The sequence below is a fragment of the Pteropus vampyrus genome, unplaced genomic scaffold, assembly GCF_000151845.1.
Source record: "Pteropus vampyrus isolate Shadow unplaced genomic scaffold, Pvam_2.0 Scaffold20, whole genome shotgun sequence".
Classification (NCBI taxonomy): Eukaryota; Metazoa; Chordata; class Mammalia; order Chiroptera; family Pteropodidae; genus Pteropus; species Pteropus vampyrus.
Genome location: NW_011888801.1, coordinates 6,533,149 through 6,553,126, shown reverse-complemented (window position 1 = coordinate 6,553,126; position 19,978 = coordinate 6,533,149). Strand labels below are relative to the sequence as shown.

General features: G+C 45.9%; 2 protein-coding genes across 2 annotated transcripts in view; one reads left to right on the top strand and one right to left on the bottom strand.

The window, feature by feature from the left end:
* Nucleotides 1-6,912, top strand: part of PLAC9 (placenta specific 9) — a 14,649-nt gene extending 7,737 nt beyond the window's left edge. The window contains exons 2-4 of the mRNA XM_023527992.1: nt 4,076-4,173; nt 5,174-5,297; nt 5,809-6,912. Coding sequence (XP_023383760.1) covers nt 4,076-4,173; nt 5,174-5,297; nt 5,809-5,819 — 233 coding nt within the window. The 3' untranslated portion in view covers nt 5,820-6,912. The remainder of the gene's footprint in view (nt 1-4,075; nt 4,174-5,173; nt 5,298-5,808) is intronic.
* Nucleotides 6,913-13,049: 6,137 nt separating this feature from the next.
* The window catches only part of ANXA11 (annexin A11), a 45,008-nt gene continuing 38,079 nt past the window's right edge, over nt 13,050-19,978 (bottom strand). Inside the window, exons 11-15 of the mRNA XM_011355326.2 lie at nt 19,280-19,373; nt 16,725-16,820; nt 15,664-15,722; nt 15,335-15,457; nt 13,050-13,838 (exon numbers count right to left, since the gene is read on the bottom strand). The gene's annotated coding sequence lies outside the window, so the exon portion shown is untranslated. The remainder of the gene's footprint in view (nt 13,839-15,334; nt 15,458-15,663; nt 15,723-16,724; nt 16,821-19,279; nt 19,374-19,978) is intronic.

Here is a 19,978-nt window from a genome sequence, read left to right as displayed (position 1 = left end):
CAGAAAGTTTCCCACAGGCCCACACAAATTCATGGCTGAGCCAGGCTGAGAACGGGGCTGCCCAGTGTGTTTTCTGCTATCATGCATTGAGGTCAATGCCATGGGGACCCACATGGGAGAGGGAGCAGCGATGCAGGGTGGTTGTGATGGCCCCGCCCCCGCCCTTGCTTTCTCTCTCATGTGAGCTGGCCAAGAGGCTTGTCATGAATGAGCTCATGGACAGTTGGGCGGTGGAGCCCAGGGTGCAGTTCTGTCCAGATGTGGGAGATTAGTGCTGTGTGATGTGGAGAACAACCTCAGCCGAGCCTTTTCCCTAGAGGGGTTTCAGGGCCAAGTTAGACCTCATCACAGATACATGAAGAACAGTAAGTTTTAGGCCAGCATGGGGATCAGATTCATGTTGTTCGTAACTTACAAAGCTGGCAGATCCCCACTTGGCCTGCAGGGTCGCAATGCTTCCTCTTGGCCTGAACAGAGGGAAGGGGGTGAGGGAGAGTAGATAAGGGTCTGGAAGAGAGCAGGCGAGGCTCAGTGGCTTCTGCTTTTTGCTAACAACCCATCAGACAACTGGTGCTTTTTGCTAACAACCCATCAGACAACTGGCTTTTATTATGGAAAATTTCAAACCACATATACAAAAATAGAGAGAAGAGTGCAATGAACTCTCATGTCCCCATCACTCAATTTCAACAGTTACAAGTCTTGGCCAATCTTGTTTGTTCTATACTCCCACCCATGCCTCCTTCCACTCCCAGGCCTGGATTATTTTGAAATAAATCCAAGACATTATAGCATTTTATCTATAAATATTTCAGTATGGATCTCTAAAAGACTCCCTTAAAAAAAGGAACCAAAGCACCATTATAATGTCCCCCTCTCTCCCCAAAGCCAATAAGAAGACCATTGTCTCTTGAGGAAGCTTTTTTTTATTATTAAGTTTATTGGGGTAACATTGGTTCATACAATTATATAATTTTCAGGTGTACATTATCATTCGACATCTGTATATTCTATTGTGTATTTACTACCCAAAGTCCAGTTTTCTTCAGCTACCATATATTTGATCCCCTTTACCCACTTCACCCTCCCCCTAAACCCTATATTTGACCCCCTTTACCCCATCTACCTCTCCCCTCCTCCCCCACCCCCTACCCTTTGGTAACCACTAGTCTATAGTCCATGTCCATGAATCTCTGTTTATCCTGTTCCTTTGTTGCTTTGAGGTTTATATCCCACATACAAATGATATCATGTGATTTTGAGCTTTTTCTGTCTGGCTTATTTTGCTTAGCATGATTATCTCGAGGTCCATCCATGTTATCGCAAATGGCAGTATTTCATCTCTTCTTATGGCTGAGTAATATTCCATTGTATATATGTACCACAGCTTTGAAGAAGCTTTTTGAGTTCAATGGAGGGAAATAATGAAATAGATAAATGTAAAACACAAATCATTCTCCACAAAAGATGCTCAGAGTGGAAGGAAGTTTTGTCTCTGCTCTTGGTTCTCACCCCTGAGTAGAAGAGCTGGGATCCAGAGAGAGTCAGAACCAGAGAATCTCAGAACAGGGAGCTCCAGAAGGAGGGGTCAGCCAGATTGCTAAAGCGGGGTCCAGTCATTTGCTGACTATGTGACCTTGAGCAAGTCACTCAACCTCTCAAACTGACACATTCATCACCAACAAGATGGCTTAATGTCTTCGTCCTTACCTCAAGACCTGCCAACCTTCTGAGCAACTTTAAATGTCCTGTTGGACAACGCAACTAACACCAAAGCCTTACAGTTATAAGAGTTTTGTACCTAGAGAGATCGATCTAAGTCCAGTGACTCTTATCCACCTTCTGCTTCAGATGGCCATATCCATGGCCACAACATTGATATTGTCACTTTGAAGCTACTCTACCTCTAAAAGCTAAAGTTGCAATATCCCTTACCACTTATGCCTCCTGTTCCTCCCATCATTGCATCAAGGCCTCCAGTCTCTTCAGCATCTCCATATCCCCCAATTTATTGGCCCTCTTATTGGCCTCTTTGCTTTCTTATCCAAGCTCGACTCCATAGCTCATCCCCTCAACCCCTTGCTGGTCAAATCTTCATTTCCTTTGTTCTCTTGCTCTCCACCACATTCATCCTGCAGATTCCCAGCTTTCAGCTCCGTCCAGCCATCTGTCTTTGCTACTCTATACCCAGCCTGCTGAGGTGGGAGAGGATTTGTGCTTCCCACGTTCCTCACTGATGTGGGGTCATTCCTCATGGTCCTCCTGCATGCCCTCCTCTTCTCCTCATCCCCTTTGGAAGCCCTCTGTTCAAGACCCCTTCAGAGTGCACTGGGAAACTGGCTCTAAACAAAAAGAAAAGAAAAACAACATTTGCCAGTTTCCAAGGTTAAATGCTCTTACTGTGCTCCCATTTTAGTGGCCTTGTTTAACCACTCACAGAATTCCTGAAAATTCAACAACAAGCTCTCCTCTTTCCTAACCCTATATGAATTTTCAGCGGATAATTCTCCTCTTTACAGAATGAACAGAGGCCATCGGTGGGAACTTAACTAAACATTTTGGACCTCAAAGTAGAACTTTTACCCATTTTTGCTACATTCCCTCCTGTGTCGCCCCTGCCCCCACCACCCTTTTTGGGTGCTATGGCCCCTCATTTCTTCAGGAAATGCATTCCTTTAGATCTCCTGTCTTCCTAAGCATGACCATGTTTCTTCAGTGCTTAAAAAGCAGAACTGACAATATTAAACATTCTCTAGACCTTGAGATTTGATCTCCCTTCACAGCCAACTTCATGAAAATGTTTTTCCAGGATCCAAGTTTCTACCTCCTGACCTCTCCTTCTCTTCTCATCTGCCTGCAATGTAAACTTTGCTTTCCTTTGCCTCTACCACTCTGCTAAAAGTGCTAGGTTGGAACTTAGTGATGGCTTTCCTGTTGCTCTGTTTTCCCATCCTTTTCTTGCTAGACCTCCAGGCTGCTTTAGGTCATGCTGACGCTTAATCCTCTGTAAAGCTCTTTGCTTCTCATCATTTCTGGGACAGTATCCTCCTTCCTGAGTGTCTGCACTCTCCAATGTTCCAGCCAACTCATGCCCACATCTCGGAGCCAACAACGCTGAAACCTGAGCTCAGAACCAGAGCTCTAAAACATCTAGTGTGAGAGTTGGTAGCACCAGGAAGAAGCAGAGAGGAACCAACATTGGGGAGAAAAATGGTGAATCAAGGGTTGAACAGGTCGTATCTCAGATCTTCCACTTATTAGCTGGGTGACACTGGACTATCGTTTCACCCCTCTATGCATCAATATCCTTACGTGTAAATTGGGGATAATAATAGAGTATTGTAGAGGTTGAATGAGTGAACGTATTTGTTTTGCACACTATGTGGTACATAGTGAGCACTCCTCAAATGTCAGTTATTACTAACTAGTCACCAATGTCAACACTATCAATAAAATATCTCCACTCCCTTTCTTCCTCTCCCTTTCTATTCCTACTGCTACTGCCTCCTTTTATCACTTCTTATGATGATTACTCCAGTAACCTCTGCCTTCAAAAACATCTCTCTCCAATCCATTTTCTGTATTTAAAAAATTCACATGTGATTATGTGACTCTTCAGTCAAAGTAACACTCCAGACAAGGATCGTGGTTGGATTTTTAGAGCCTCTGGCTTCATTTCCATGACCCACCTCTCCAATCTCATCTCCTGCCACCTGTACTTTCTAGCCACTCGACTCCAGAAGGTTTGAACACTGAGCCATGCTATGTATGCCTCTCTATCTTTGCACATGCTATTCTCCCTGGCAGAAACCTTCCCTCCCTTCCTCACCTTACCCAGTTCAGGCAGCACCTCCTCGAGGAAGCTCACCTGGATCTGTAGGTGACCAGGGCCACAGGCACAAGTGAGTGATAAAGGCAGCCCCAGGCTCGCTCCCTCACCCCTGCTGGGCCTTCCTCTGCTTCTCTTCCTGACTGGCTTCAGGACCCACCTCACTTGAGCCCAGTGCTTCACAGGAGCCTCTAGTGTTACAGGGAAACCAAGGGTCCTACAGTAACAAGACTTGTTTTCCCACAGCTGCTGAACCCTTCATCCCCACCCGAGGAGACCTCACTCGGAACACAGGGTGTGACACACACATGGCTGTGCACGGCCGTCTAGACATCATAGAGGAGGTAATAAGGGTGACCTGGGAGGACATGCATCTTCAGGACCATCCGCCAGGCTGGCGGCTTCATAAGGCTCAGGCCAACCTTGTGTTAGAAATAGGGAAAATCCAGGCCAGTCCTAATCCCTGGCCACCTCATTAATCATTTCCCTGCCCTATCTGGGCCTGCGGGCTGACCAGCCCCCAACAGACCCTGCTTCCCTTGGGGCCTTGCTTATGTCGGCCAGAGATCTCTGCATAATTACAGATGAAAAGGTGGAAATTCAGTCACTGTGTTTTGTTATATAGCCAGTTTGTAACCTGGGGTCCATAAACTTGTATGCGGAAAAAATTACACTTTATTTTCACAAACCTTAGCATTCCCATTCATTATAAAAACACAACAAACCATAAAAGTAGTAACAGTACTTTGATTTTGTCATCAGTAGATATCACAGATAATTTCATCCCATTGTAGTCATTGCAAATATCTCAACATATCATTTATTCTAATCAGTATGTCAAAATTGCAGTAGTTAAGATCTGATGTTATGTTATTTGGTGAATTAATAAATATATAAATTTTACATCAAAAATTTAATTTTTAATGCTCGAATAAAAAAATGTTAAGAACCCTAAATAAAGACCATTTCAAAATCCCAACCTGTCATTTGGCAAAATTGCCGCCAGGAGGCGGGACAACAAAAGGAATGTCATATATCAGTAGTGAAGTCCAGGAAGGGAACAGGAATCCTAGAGTCTTTTCCTGCCAGGCCTGTGACTGAGGAAAACCGCTGAGTGCCAGAGCCAGGAGCGGCATCAGAGAGGGATTCTCTTAGATTTTATCATCTGGGGAACTGAGAAGCAGGCAAGAGTAGAGGCTGGACAAGAAGGACCCAGGTCCCCTGGCACACAGTTCTGACACACTGAACCACCGGATGCTCCTGATTAAGCGGGACTTGGCACTGCTCTTGTCCTCTAGTCCTCCTGCCCCTACCCACCACTGTTCCCATCTCTCCTCGCTCTAGACGGTGGAGAAGACGGTGGAGCACCTGGAGGCAGAAGTGAAAGGCCTACTAGGCCAGCTGGAGGAGCTGGCCTGGAACCTGCCCCCAGAACCCTTCAGCCCAACCCCCGACCTCCTTGGAGATGGTAAGTGGCCCAGGTGGCAGAGATGACAGCCTCCGGGGCTGGGCAAGCAGGATGGGACGGGTGCTCACTGCTTCACCACACCGGTGTAACCTAGAGCAAGCTGGGAGAGGTTCCAGCTTTTTTTCGGGACGGAAGTGGAAAGGCATCTCCCCCAGTTCACCCCAAATGTTCTCTGCCCCCACCCCCACTCCGGGGTTGTTGCAGCCCAGCATCAGGTCAGGGCTCCCGGAAGAGCCGGCCCCAGTTTACCACCTTGACACAGAGCACCTGCCTCCTTCACTAGCTGTTTTCATCCCTCCAAGCTCCTCAATTCCTTTCATTTCCCTTCTAAGAAATACCCCAGTGCCACCACAAAACTTTCAGGAAAGACTGACAGCGGAGGGATGGCCACCCTGCTCCCAGCTCGAGCCTTGTGTTCTCTGACACAGGAGTACCCGGGGAACTGGAGGGGAGGGCAGGGTGCCTTCAGCACCCCCTTCTTGCTCACTCACAGTCGCCCCCTTTCTTTCAGATCACTTTTGAACACCAGAGCCCAAGTTGCCCAGCAGCTGGAAGAGATACACCTAAGAACGGAGCTGGGCATCCTGACCTTCCTTCCTTAGCTCCGTGAAAACCAAAAGCTACTCCTTCGGTCCCCTCTGTCTGCAGACAGAATGACCCCTATAGCTGTAGCCCCTTGTCTATCTACTCCCATGCCCTGAGGCCCACACTCCCCTGCAGGCTCAGACCTGGGAGACCCCTGTCTGTCTGTGTGTACCCACCCTCTTTCTTTATAGGAGCAGACAGGGCAGAGTTGGTTCACAGAGGTGAAGCACTTGAGATCCAGAATCATAAGATGACACAGCGGACGGGTGTTTTGGGTAGCCTTGCTATTCAAAACATGGCTACAGATGAGCAGCAGTGGCCTCACCTGGCAGCTTGTCAGAAATGCAGAATTTGGAGCCCCAACCAAACCTCCTGAATCAGAATCTACTGTTTAATGAGATCCCTAGGGGATCTATATGCACATTAACGTTTAAAAATTCTTTTCTATTGAGATAAAATTCACATAACACATAATTCAAAATTTTGACCATTTTAAACTGTACAAATTCAGTGGCTTTACAATTTTGTACAGTCCTCACCTCTCTAACTGCAGAACATTTTGATTACCCTGAAAGAAAACCCTGTACCTATTAAGCATCACTTCCCACATCCCCTCGCACTGTCCCTGAAAAACACTAATATTTCTGTCTCTATGGACTTGCCTTTCCTGGACATTTCATATAAATGGAACTATACAATATGTGGCCTTTAGTGTCTGACTTTTTTCCACTTGAGCATTATGTGTTCGAGGTTCATCCATGTTATAGCTTGTATCAGTACTTCATTCCCTTTTATGGCTGTACTTTTTGAATAATGCTATTAACAGTCATGTATGTTTTCGTGTGGACATGTGCTTTCATCTCTGTTGGGTCTATAACTAGGGGTGGAATTGCAGAGTTGAATGGTAACTCTATTTAAGTTTTTGAAGAACCATCAAACGTTTTTGCACAGCAGCTGTACTGTTTTACATTCCCACCAGCAATGCGTATATAAGGGTTTCGGTTTCTCCACATCCCCACCAATACGTGTCTTTATCATAGCCATCATACTAGGTATACAGTGATATATCATTGTGGTTTTAAGTTGTATTTACCTAATGACTAGTGATGCTGAGCATTTTCTCGTGCATTTGTTGGCTATTTGTATGTCTTTTTTGGAAAAATAACTATCCGGGTCCTTTGCCTATTTTAAAACCTGGGCTGCCTTTTGTTGTTCTTAGAGTTCTTTATGTATTAGATATATAATTTGCAAATATTTTCTCCCATTCTGTGGGGTGTCTTTTTACTTTCTTGATAATGCCCTTTGAAACACAAGTTTTAATTTTGATGAAGTCCAATTTATCTATTTTTTTGTTGTTGCTTGTGCTTTTGGTGTCATATCTTAAGAAACCATTGCCAAATTCAAGGTCATGAATATTTATTCTTGTGTTTTCTTCTAAGATTTTTATAGCTTTAGCTCTTACATTAAGTTCTTTGATTTATTTTGAGTTAATTTTTATATATGATGTGAGGTAGATATTCAACTTCATTCCTTTACTTGGTCCTGGGATCCTTGTCAAAATCACTTGAGCAGAGATGTTTAGGTTGATTTCTCAATTCTACCCCATCAGTCTATGTGCCTATCTTCATGCCGGTATCACAGTTTGAATTACTATATATTTGCACTAAGTTTTGAAATTAAAAAGTATGGGTTCCCTGACTTTGTTGTTCTTTTTTCCAAAACCGTTTTTGGTTGTTTGGGGACCATTCCCTTACAATTATATATGTATTTTAGGGTCAGGTTGTCCATACCTGCAAAAAGGCAGTTGGAATTTTGATAGGGATTGGATCACATCTGTAGATCAATTTGTAGAGTATTGCTGTCTCAACAATACTATCTTTCAATCCATGAGCACAGGACGTTTTATATTTTTGAATTTTTCAGTACATAAATCTTATACCACCTTAAATTTATCCTTAAAGTATTTTATTCTTTTTGGTATTATTGTAAATGGAATTATTTTCTTAATTTTTTTCAGATTGTTCATTGCTAGTGTATAGAAAGAAATACAACTGACTTTTGAACATTCATCATGTATCCTATCCTGCAGATTAGCTGAATTTTTTATTAGTTTCTGTGTGGATATTTTAGGATTTTCTATGTAAACGATTATGTTATCTGAGAGGTTTTTCTTATTTTCCAATTTGGATACCTTCTATTTCTTTTTCTTGCCTAATTGAGCTATGACTTCTAATACAATGTTCAATAGTTGTGGCACGAGTACTTTGTCTTGTTTCTGATTTTAGGGGAAAGCATTCTCCACCATTAAGTATGTCAGCTATGGGTTTTTCATAGACGCCCTTTATTTTAGGTTGATAAATTTCCGTTATATTCTTAGTTTTCTTAGGTAATTTTTTTTTTTATTTTAATCATGAAAAGGTGTTTTCTCAATTGCTTTTCCAGGATTGAGATGATCGTGTGGTTTTTATCCCTCTTCATTCTATTAACATGTGTTACATTCATTGATTTTTGTATATTGAATGATCCTTGTGTTCCTTTGCTATATCCCACTTGGTCATGGTGGATAATCCTTTTAATATGCTGCTAGATTCAGTTTGCTAGTTATTTCATTGAGGATTTTTGGCCTTTTCTTGAGATGTTTTTGTCTGATTTTGGTATCAGGATGACACTGGTCTCACAGAATGAGTTAGGAAGTGTTCCCTCTATATTTTGGGAAGAGTTTGAGAAGGATTGGTGTTATATCTTCTTTAAAAGTTTGACAAAATGCATCAGTGAAGTCCCCTGGTCCTTAGATCGTCTTTGTTGAGAGTTTTCTTGATTATTGATTTAATCTCTTGTTACAGCTCCGTATGGCTTCAATTTTCAAAAATTTACTTAGTTTTGGGCTATCTGGAGAATTTCCCACGTGCAACTGAGAAGAATGTATGTTCTGTTGTTGGGGGGACCGTTCTATATGTCCATTAGGTCTAGGTGGTTTATAGTTTTGTTTTCTGTTTTCCAGTTTATCTTTTGTCTAATTGTTCTATCCAATAGAGAAAGTGGGGTGTTTAATTCTCCAACAATAATTGTTGAACTATTTCTCCCTTCAGTTCTATCGATTTTGTCTCAAATTTTCCAAGGGCCATATTGTTATGTACATTGGTGTTTGTAATTGTTCTATTTTGATAGATTAACCCTTTTATCAGAATATAAGTTGATATCCTTTGTCTAGTAATTTCTGCCTTTTAATTGGAGTTTATTCCATTTATATTTAATGTGTAATCTTGGATGTGTAGATTGTCTTTCATCAAATTTAGTTTTCAGCTATTGTTTCTCCAAATATTTCTTTCTCTCTTCTCTCCCATGAACCCACTATGTGTATGTTAGTACACTTGATGGTGTCCCACAGGCCTCTTAGGCTATTCACTTTTCATTTTTTCTGACTGGGAAATCCCAATTGACCTATTGTGAAGTTTGCCCATTCTTTTTTTGCCTTCTCAAATCTCTTGAATCCCTCTAGTGAATTTTCACTTATTATTGTACTTTTTAACTCTATAATTTCTATTTGGTTCCTTTTCATATTTTCTGTCCCTTTATTGATACTATTTGGTGAAATATTCTTCTGGTTTCCTTTAGTTCTTTATTCATGATTTCTTTTAGCTTTTTAAGCTTTCTAAAGAGTTTAGTCTTTGGTAAATGCAATATCTGGGTTTTTGTGTTCCTATGAACAAATTTTTTTTTTTTTCCGGTGTATGGTTCATACTTTATTTCTTTGCGTGACTCAATTTTTGTTGAAAACTGGGCATTTTGAACATTATAATGTAACAACTCTGAAATCAGTTTCCCCTCCCCATTCGTTGTTGCTACTGTTGTATTTGCTGTAGTTTAATGACTTTTCTAAAATTAATTTTTAAACATTTATATTCTTTGTAAGGTGTGGCCATTGAAGCTTCTATTCAGTTACTTCGGTTGTCACTAGTGATTCGACAAATTTCCTTCAACTCCTGGAACCAAAAAAACTCACAGAAATGTCCCAGTCTTTGTAGATATGTTGTGTATTGGGGCATATCTTTTGACACTCAGCCAGGCAGTTTATGACTCTGCCTTAGCCTTCACTTCCTGCTTGTGCAGAGCCTGGAGGTCAGCCAGAGGTGAGAGCTAAGCATGAGCCCAGCCCTGGGCATGTTCATGCTTTTCTAGAATCCCAGGAGTTTGTGGAAGTTCTTCCAAACCATTATTCCCCAAAGCGTCTCATCTCCAGTCATTCCTCCCCAATCTGTTCAATTTGTCTCCTGCTCACCCCAGACTTTGAGTTCCCTACCTCATCATTTTTGCTGACCACACTGGTATTTCAAAAGCTCTACGTTAGTCTACTCCTCATTTTACAAAAGGGCAACAGAAGCCCAACGAGAGGAAGTGACTTTTCCAGGCTTTGCACAAGAAGTCAGTTGCTGAGCTGAGATCAGAATAGGGATGCTCAATTCCTGGACCAGTGCTCTACTTCAGGACTAGGTCAACTCTGATTGCTGGGAAAGAACCAGGTTCAGGTTGAACGCCAGTATTAGGCTAAGGAGAGCTTTCCTAGGAGCAAGGGCTGAGGGCAAGAGCTCCTCGTCGAGTTGGGGACTTGATTGATTGAATGCTTTGCTGAGAGGGGACCCTGCATGAGGCCAAGTGGAAGACTGAGTAATGATGTCCCTGACTCTTAGAGAAACACAGGTAAAAAGAGATTTTGGGTGTAGTGAGGTGAATATTTAAGCTGCTACCTGCCTGGGGAAATGATTTGTTTCTAGATCTGACTCCACATCAACAAGGAGCTGATGGCAGAAAAAAGAGGCCAAGTCCTAGGCTAGGACTATAATTCTCCACTAGAGCAAGAGCATGGATATGGCCTGGCCTAAGCTGTTGCTTGGACCATGGGTATCTGCAAAGGTTCATCTCTCAGATCTCTCTCTTCCTAAAGTTGAGAGTGAGCTTGTCCTATCTCCCATCACTTGACTGAATTCCAAACACCCTGCCACCTGCTGACCTGCCCTCGGTGTTAACACCTCTCGTCTCAAAAGTTCTTTGTCTTGGTGTAGGAGAATTCAGTTCAGCATCAGAATCATAACTACAGATGCAGTTTCCTGGCCCCAATGCCTGCTCAGAACCTGTGAGGGTGGGGCCCAGGGACCTGCACTTTTAATGAGCTCCTCTGATGATCCCGATATACACTGAGGTTTGAGAACCACCACTTCAGGGCCATTTCCCCATCTGCGAAGTGAGACCTCCAAGGTTCCTTCCCTAAATTGTGTGCCTGAGACAAGTGACTCACTTGCCTCACTCTAGTCCCAGCCCTACCCCTAACACACAGTGTTGCTTCCAGTGACCCACAGCTGTTGAAAATTTACTCAGCGCTGAATTCATTTCATGCCTCATCCTTTATTCCGGAAGTGACATTAGATGTGTAGCATTGACTGGCCTTGACTAACATCTCTAGGAGGCAGCAAAAGATGTAGTGCAGCCCTCTCCCAGAAAGATGACCTTTACAAGTCAAATATCCCCTCCCCATCTTTTTGTGTCCTGAGCATACTCGACAATGTTAACGACCACCTCCCACTGACCTTCAAAGGCAGTAGGTGCCTTTGCCCCTGGAGAGAGCTGTGAGTTCACAGTCCTGCAGCCCATACGTACTATGGGTTGGGTCCCAAGGACACGTCCAAGAAGGCAACATGAGGGACAGGGAGCCAAAGAGAACCAGAACCAGGATAAACATGGGTGGCCCCAAATGCATAGATCAGGGTCTCAAAGTCAAAGGCCTGCAGGGGCGATGGTATAAAACCTTAGGGAGTGGTGGAGCCTGTGGCGAAATGGAGAGTACATTTCTAAAGGGGACAGCTGCAACTGGGCTCCAGCAGCAAGTGCTATGCAGGAATGCTGGGCCAGTATTGCCAGAATTTCTGATTTTTCAAGAGAAGCCAGAGTCTAGATTTTTTAAAATATGAAATCTTTCAATGTTTAATGTTGGCAACAATTTCAAGTGTCTAAAAAGACTCTTTGGAGACAAAAGGAAATGCATGTACAGGTTAGATGTTGCCTGCTGGGCACCAGGTTGAAACCTCTGGTGCAGACAACAGGGCAAAGTAATGTCACAGGACATTTACAGTCACATTAGAGCAGACTGAATCTAGGCCCTGGCACAGGTCTGGAGGCCAGAGGGTTAGCCTGAGTTCATGGAGAGTCGTGCAGTGCCAAGGAGTCCATTCTATTGGGCAGATCCCACCTGGCACCCAAGGACAAGGGGGCCTGCCCTAGGGAAGGAGCTCCTCAGCCAAGCATGCTGGGTCTTGGTCAAGAGGCTCCAGGCATGGAAACTGGGGCAGAGCTGAAGTGATGAGTAGGGCTTGCCATGGAGTCCAGTGCCCACATTGGTCTTCTCTAGTTGAGGAAGGCAGGTCTTGGTATTCCAGGCCAGTGTTGAGCTCATGGCTGCCCCGTGGGTTATCCTCTCTCTCCTCTCACTATGTCCAGAGGGCAGTGAGGAGTCAGGCAGTATCCCCGAGCAGATGTCTACTCTGTGGACAGGCCACACTTGGGGGCCTTGGCCAGGGCCCAGCAGGTCGATCTCTGGATTCTCTCCTTTCTAAACTTCCCACTTAGCAGGTCGGAAAGGGAGTGAACAGACTCATGACCAGCAAGGCACGCTCCAGGCTTCTGGACATAACAATGATTTCTAGAAACTTTGCCCCTTCTGGATTTATCTTCTCCTAACACCATCAACCAAGGGACAAGGGGCCCCTCAGGACCACAGCTAGGACCACTCCAAAGGAAGGGGCTGATCTTATGCCTCTCTGGCCCCTGGATGCAAGGCCTATGCAGGAGTCATGTACACATCCTCTTACCTGTGCGCCTCCTTCAGGACCTGGGTGAAGGACCACACTCTTCCTATCTCTCTCTCAGTGGACTTTACTGTGTCTGTATATGACCAAAATCCCTGTGCCTTATCAGTGTCTGGGCCCAGAACTTGGATTGCAGGAACCTCCCTTTCTTGGGTCCTCACAACCTGAGTCCCTGTAAATTACTAACCCTCAGTTTCTTGAGCACAAGTTTCTATTTAAAGTCATATAAATTTTCACTGGTTAATAAGGCTGGACCCCTGGGCTTCAGGGTAGAATCATGAAGCAGAAGAAAACAAGCTGGCATCACGAAGACATTTCCAGAATGTTCCAGAGCTGGCTGACTTTAATTTAGAAACAGCTTTTGGCTAGTAACATTTAGGTTTAAGGCACATTCTCAATTACAAGAAGCTCTGTCCCTGGCAGGGAGCTGGCTTTGTTCTCGTGGTTTTACGTGGTGGAAGGAACAGATGACTTTCAGGCTCTTTTTTTCTTTTCTAAAAAGCAGTGAGTTTAGCAATAACAAAGTTCATGACACATTCTCACCAGATGCAAAAATTACCCTTAAAGGTCTTCCCTTTTACTCCTCAGTGAGGACATGGGGTTCCCCACCCAACCTCTCACTCCAAATGTGCATGGTAGCAAAGAGACTCATATGCATCTGTTGGGCAATGACTAAAAACAGAATGCCTCCAAATAAACGTAAAATTACATGACTAAAATGAAGGCGAGTGTCTCAGCTACGAGCAAAGAGGAATGATTGAATGAGGCAGGAAACGAAACATCTACTTTAGCAGCAAGTGGCTGTGAGGGGTGGGGTAGGGAGGAAAAGACAACCTGAGAGAGTTCCAGGCCCTTCGGCACAAACAGGACACACGATCAGGAGGGGCGGGTGGAGGACAGGGCCAAGGCTCCACGGACTGTTGGCATCGGGATACCTGGGGGGCTATTTTGTGGGTTTGATAGAAACGGGCATTCTTTTGGCCTTTTCTTGGCATCACTGTTGCTGGCAGGTGGACAGAAGTGAGCCTCCAGTCACCACTCAGTCGTTGCCACCACAGATCTTCAGCAGAATCTTCCGGTAATCCCCTGAAGTGTCTCCCTGGTCACAAAACAAGTACATCAGTTTTGTCCTCCTGGCCCCTTGTTTTCTTTTGTCTTACGTGCCCTTTCAGAGAGGCAGGCCCCACCCCGGTGAAGTGCCTCATCACGCAGGTCCCCGAGCGGCCAAGAGCACTGCAATCACAGAGGCTCACACACTAGGCGGCGTGGGCAGCCCAGGCCTTGGACAATGCAGTTTAGCCTCCTCAACTCTCTTTTAATAAACAGAAAGCTGAAATCACCCCGATGATCAGTCAGATTTTGAAAAAGAAACACGAAAAAATTTTAAAACAGTCAGGAAAAACCCCTATTCGGAGCTAACTAATGTGGCATTTTCCCGGTGCATTTTTTGTTGCACTCAGTAGTATGTCCCACTCAGAAACTGTACTGTGACATGACCTTGCAGTGGAGGGTTCTGTTATTATTTGGGCATCCCAGTTCACACTGCTCTTCCTTCATCTGAGTCCATGGGACTTAATTCAGAAGGGTTGTCCAGGCCATGCTGAGCTAATTTCTAATCATTTCCTTCCGTTATTTCCTTCTTTGAGGGCAAGGCCTATAGCTTCTTTGAGATGCCCACAGCCCCGCTTTGTGACTAATTACTTTGTAAATAATTACTAATTCTCTGCTACCAAAAGCATCATTTTTATAGCCAGGGAAATGGAAGTTAGTTTCTTTCAGCCCAACGTCAAGTGCTAGTGAGTCTGAAATCAGGACCTGGTCGTAATGACTTCGGTTGCAAGGTTCATGTGAGTTCATAATTTAACTGTGAGACCACCAACAGGAACGTATTTTGCCGGACTGGTTCCAGCACACGGTGATAAAGGAATAGCTGGCACTTGTCAGACACTCATATGCATCACTCAGTATGCTTTACGTGGACCGCCTCATTCAAGACTCAACACTCCTGGGGAACCCGTCATTGTAATTGTCTCAAGAATGATGGAACTGGGTTCAATGAGGTTTACAGAAGCCACTCGGGATCACAGAGTAGGCAAGCAGAAAAGCCAGAACTGGTTCCCCAGCAGCATGACATGACCCTCACTCTGAACTGCCTTTCTTGCAGCCTTCACCATAACAAAGCTGAGAGAAAGAAGTGACTCATAGTGAGCTGAGCTACACACCAGGGAGCCTTGGGACATGAGTCTCATGTACAGTCACAGAATCAAAGGGTGGCCAGTATGAAGGCCAGGCAGCAGGTGGGGAAGGTCCTGTTTCCTCTGAAGCCACTGTTTGGAACTCCCTCCCCCATCCATTCACTGAGTAGCAGAAATGCTGGATCTGGGGACACAGCATGGGGGTGACAGCAGGGTGACAACCCACCCTGCCCTCAGGGGCTTACAATCAGTTTGGAGGTGAATGGATGAACAAGTGAAAGTTGAAGGGAGAAAGGAAACAAGACGCCCATGTACTGCAGGGGATAGTGGAGGAGGCCAGGGAGGTCCGCAGCCGAGTGGGATGCCCACAGGCAGCCCGGTGACCCGCAGAGGCCCATACCGTGATGTCATGGTACAGCGACTTGCCATACAGCCTCTTATACTCCATTCTGATGTCCAGGAGGTCAATCTCACTGCGAGACACCATGATGCGAATCAGGGTCCGGTCCTTTGTTCCCGCTCCCTGAAGAGAGTCCACGGAGGGTGTGAGCAAGGGCCTCCTCACCATCCCGCCTTCTCCAGACACTCTGGTCCCCTCCTGCCCATGGGCCCTCTGTCCTCTCGGCTGAGGTGTGGCTCTCCCCATAGCTTCTACCCTGAGTCCTTGGTCCCAGTCACAAATGGGGCTAGACACCCCCCACCTAGACCTTGCACGTGGGAGTTACGTACCCTCATGGCCTTGTTGAGCCTTTCAGCAAAGAAGGCGGGGGTATTCTTGAGACATTTCACTAGAAGAGAGAAACACAGCATAACTCGATGTGCAGGAAACTATCAGTCCGCGGGCACGGAGTACAGTGTCCTCTTAGGTGCCGGAGGCCTAGTCCATCACTGTAGCCATCCTCCTCTTCTCCTTCTCCAAGCTCAATTATCCATGGTCTTGGCTCCTGTTCTTTGGAATAAAAACATGCAGGGCCCAGACACCAACCCAACTTCCTTCCTGGCAGCCAACAAGCTGAAAGGAGCTGTGCAGGGGAGAAACGGTGATGAGAAACCATGTTGCTGCTCAGGCGGAAGCGGGTGAACTGGAGATGCTGTGACCCTTATGGAGAAAGGATGGCCAACTGGGATGAACGTGTCTCCCCAGTGTTCTCAGGTCATGCAACCTATTTAAGTGACACGTGGAGAAACAAGGATCATCATCTGCCCTATCAGAAAGCTCCAAGAAAAGCAAAGCGAAAGATGGGTAAACTGTGATTTTCCCAAGTGGATGTAAAGAGGGGCCAACCTCTCATGGGAGGTGGGACCTGGAGCCCATTAGTCCCTGCTTTAGTGGGCAGGGCACGGGTACCACCAGCAGCACAGCATCGTCCTGGGAGCTAGGCCAACTTTTCTTTTAGCAAGAGCATGTGTTGCTGTTGCAACCACGTGTTTCCATCACAAATATCTGACAACTGCCTACAGGGATGTATTTTTAGAGGAAATTTGGCAGGATATGAGTCATCTCCAGCAGGGCAGTTGGCTGCTTTCCCTCTAATACCCACACTACAGCTCCCTTCCCAGAGCTGCAATTGAAATAGAAACAAGACACCTCTAGAAGAGTTGGGGATAAAGCTCCATGGTGACCCGAGAAGCAGTATGACTCCCAGCACTTAGGCATGCTGGCTTTAGCAATCCTAGATCCTGCGCTTTTTTCACTGCACTGCCCCTCAATCGGAGCATGACGAGCACCCAGCGAGCCTACAGCACACACCAGTCCCTGGTGGGCAGGCAGGCAGGCCCAAGACACCTACCCACGGCCAACATGCCCTGCTCCAGGTCTCCGGACATCTCCCGGCAGATGCTCTTCTCAATGTCTCGACCTGTCATTCGCTGATACTCATTGAAAACTAGTGGGAAGAGAGAAGGGATATGTTATAGACTGAATTCTGTCCCCCTCCTAAATTCATATGTTGAAGTCCTAGCCCCCAGTACCTCGGAATGTAACTGTATTTGGAGATACTTAATTACCTGTAAAGAGATAATTAAGTTAAAACAAGGCCCTTAACCAATCTGACTGGTGTCCTTATAAGAAATTGGGACACACAAGGAAACACCAGGGATACACACTCAGAGGAAAGACCAGGTGAGGATGCAGCAAGAAGGTGGCCTGGCCATCCGCAAACCAAGGAGAAAGGCCTCAGAAGAAGCCAAACCTGCTGACACCTTGATCTTGGACTCTTAGCTTCCAGGACTCTGAGAAAAACAAATTTCTGTTGTTTAAGTCACCCAGTCTGTGGTATTTATTACAGCAGCCAGAGCAAACTAACATAGGACACACGGTGAGGAGGCCTCTGTCCCTTCTCAAGCCCACTTCTCCCGCTCTGCTCCCAGCACCTGGACAGCCCCACCGACGACGCCTGCCCAGCTCTCAAATCAGCGAAGTTCTTCACCGCACAAGTCACGTGCACCCCATCTCCCACACCTGCTCATGGGGTCCGTTTACCTGGACTGCCCTCACCAGGCTGCTTACCTAAACCATGTCCAATCCCCCACCTAGGAGCTCCACCTCGAATACACAATAGTGATCCCTCTCTTCTAGATCTCTGCACCTCCACTCCACGCCACCCTCTCCCCATTATTCCATGCGTCCGTCTTGTCAGTCCTGTCATTCTCAATCTGACTCTGAGCCAACACCCATCTGGCCCCCCAGCTAACACAGGACGAGCCGACACTCACGAGAAGTGACTGAGGTTCCCAGGGAAGCAGGAGGCACCATGGAGCCCTGGGTCCTAACTCTAGTTCTGACCCAGAATATAAATCCCCTCTCCCCCAGCCTGGGTCTCAGTTCCTTTCACTGTTCCCCAAACTTCTGGCATTTACATATCGATGTCGTGATTTATGCTATATCTGCATCAATCTCCATTACTCAATATTTTCTTCAGATCAGCTCCTCTTTTTTTTCCTAATAACGTTTGTGAAACCAGGGTTTGATGTGCTACTTATATGTTCTATACTCATTAAAATAATGACTCAAGATAAAATTATATTCACTCATTCTCCATTATAGTGCCCTTACAGTACCAGAGCCTCAAACACCTTTGACCCATTCACAGCTCCCAAACTTCCATCTCTAGCCCAGAGCTTTCCTGACCTCCAGACTTACAAACTCAGTTGCCTACCTGATATCTCTAGCCCGAGAATCCTATTTCCTTCCCTCCTAAAGCCTGCTCCGTCCACAGCTTTCTCAGTCTCATTCTTCCACTGGGTTGGCCAGAAGAAATGCTGGTATCACATCCTTGCCTGCTTTCTTTCTTCCATACTCCACATCCAATTCATCACCCAATTCAGAGGCCAGAATCTTACCCTTCTTACCGCCTGCACCTGCCGCCTGGTCCAAGCCACCACCATTTCTCCTCTGGATACTGCAGCAGCCTCCTAACAGGTGTCCTGCTCTGCCATGGGCCCGTTCACTCTTCTCAACACAACAGCCAGTGAACTTGCAAAACCTTATTAGTCAAATCACATCCCTCCTCCACTTAGACCCCTCGATGGCTTCCTGTTTTACTCACAATAAAAACCTAAGTCCATACAGTTGTCAGCAGAGCCTCCTGTCATCTGTGACCTGACCACTCTCACTCACTCCGTCTGCTCCAGGCTCACCAACTTTCAGTTTCTCGGTCACACTGAGAGGCCCCTGCTCAGGGCCTTTGCACCTGCATCTCCTTCATGTTGTTAACTCAAATGTCATTACCTTAGTGAATACTGCCCCAAGCAGCCCCCCAAGTCCCATCATTCCCCATCTCTGTTTCCAAGTTTGTTATTTTTCTCTAAATGACTAGCTAGCTGGTACAGATTTTACTTAATTTTTGTTTACGGCCTGTCTCCCTGAACAGGTAGGTGAACCCCATCAGAACAGAGATTATACAGTGCTGTTCCCACTGCTTCCCAAACCTACTCCATGATCCTCGGGCACATGGCAGGAGCTCGATTTATATTTTTTGAATGAATGAATAAATGTTACCAAGTATTATCGTTATGTTTCTTTTTTTATGCCGCACTTGGAAAACATTGAATTAGGTGCTCTTAAAGGCTCTCTCAAGTCTAATATTCCACATCCTGGCATATAAAGATACTAATCAACAGAAGGCTGCCATTTCCCTCATCTCTGCCTTTGCTTTCCTCCAGAACTGGATGCTTGCAGAAACTCGGAGACCTGCTGATCTTTTAAATCACCACCAGGAGACTTTTAAGGAAGTGAGAGCCCCATGCAAAGCAGAACTGCCAAGTGTTCCTGCAAGCTCTGTTTCCCCACCATACTTTGTCTGCCCTCGTTACCCAGCCCCAGGGAGGCCTCGGACTGTCTTACCTGCCACCAGGTGGGCTCGGCTCCGGGAGCACAGGACCGCATTGAACTTGGACTCATCTGTTCCCAGGCGGTTCTCCCCAGCTGCATATAGCTCCTGAACAGACAGAGGGATAGACAGGCATGCAGCGCAGCCTCAAGCCAGACACCAGGCCCAAGTCACCTACGAGAGCTAGGCAGATACTCCAGGCCCCGCTGCCCCAGAGGGGAAGGAGAGGGGAGCAGCGCTTCCACTGTGCTTCATTTACTGTGCGGAACTAGACATCATCCATACACCCCTCTTTGGGCAACAGAGGATTCTAAGGCTGAGGAGAACTCAGGACCAGGAGAACCAAGGCCGACTGGGGCCCAGGACAGGCAAGGAACAGCTTTAACGCAACCCAGGGAGCAGCAGCACAAAGGAAAACATGGGATGAGTGGCCTAGGCTTGAATCCTAGCTCTGTGCCCAACTGCAATAGGACTCTAGGCAGGCCGCTGGATCTCTCTGAGCCTCATTTCCTCATCTCTACAATGTGAAGGGTTAGATTAGATTCGGGGTCACAAACCTCAAGGCCCAAAGGGTCCAGATGGGTAACCCGAGGGAAACAGGCCAGTCTGAAGGCCAGAGAGCAGTGGGGAACCAAAGCTAACACACACAGTGGCGGTTATTTCTCAGCATCATCTGAGTACAACAACAGAGGAATGTAGGCTCATAGCTGCCA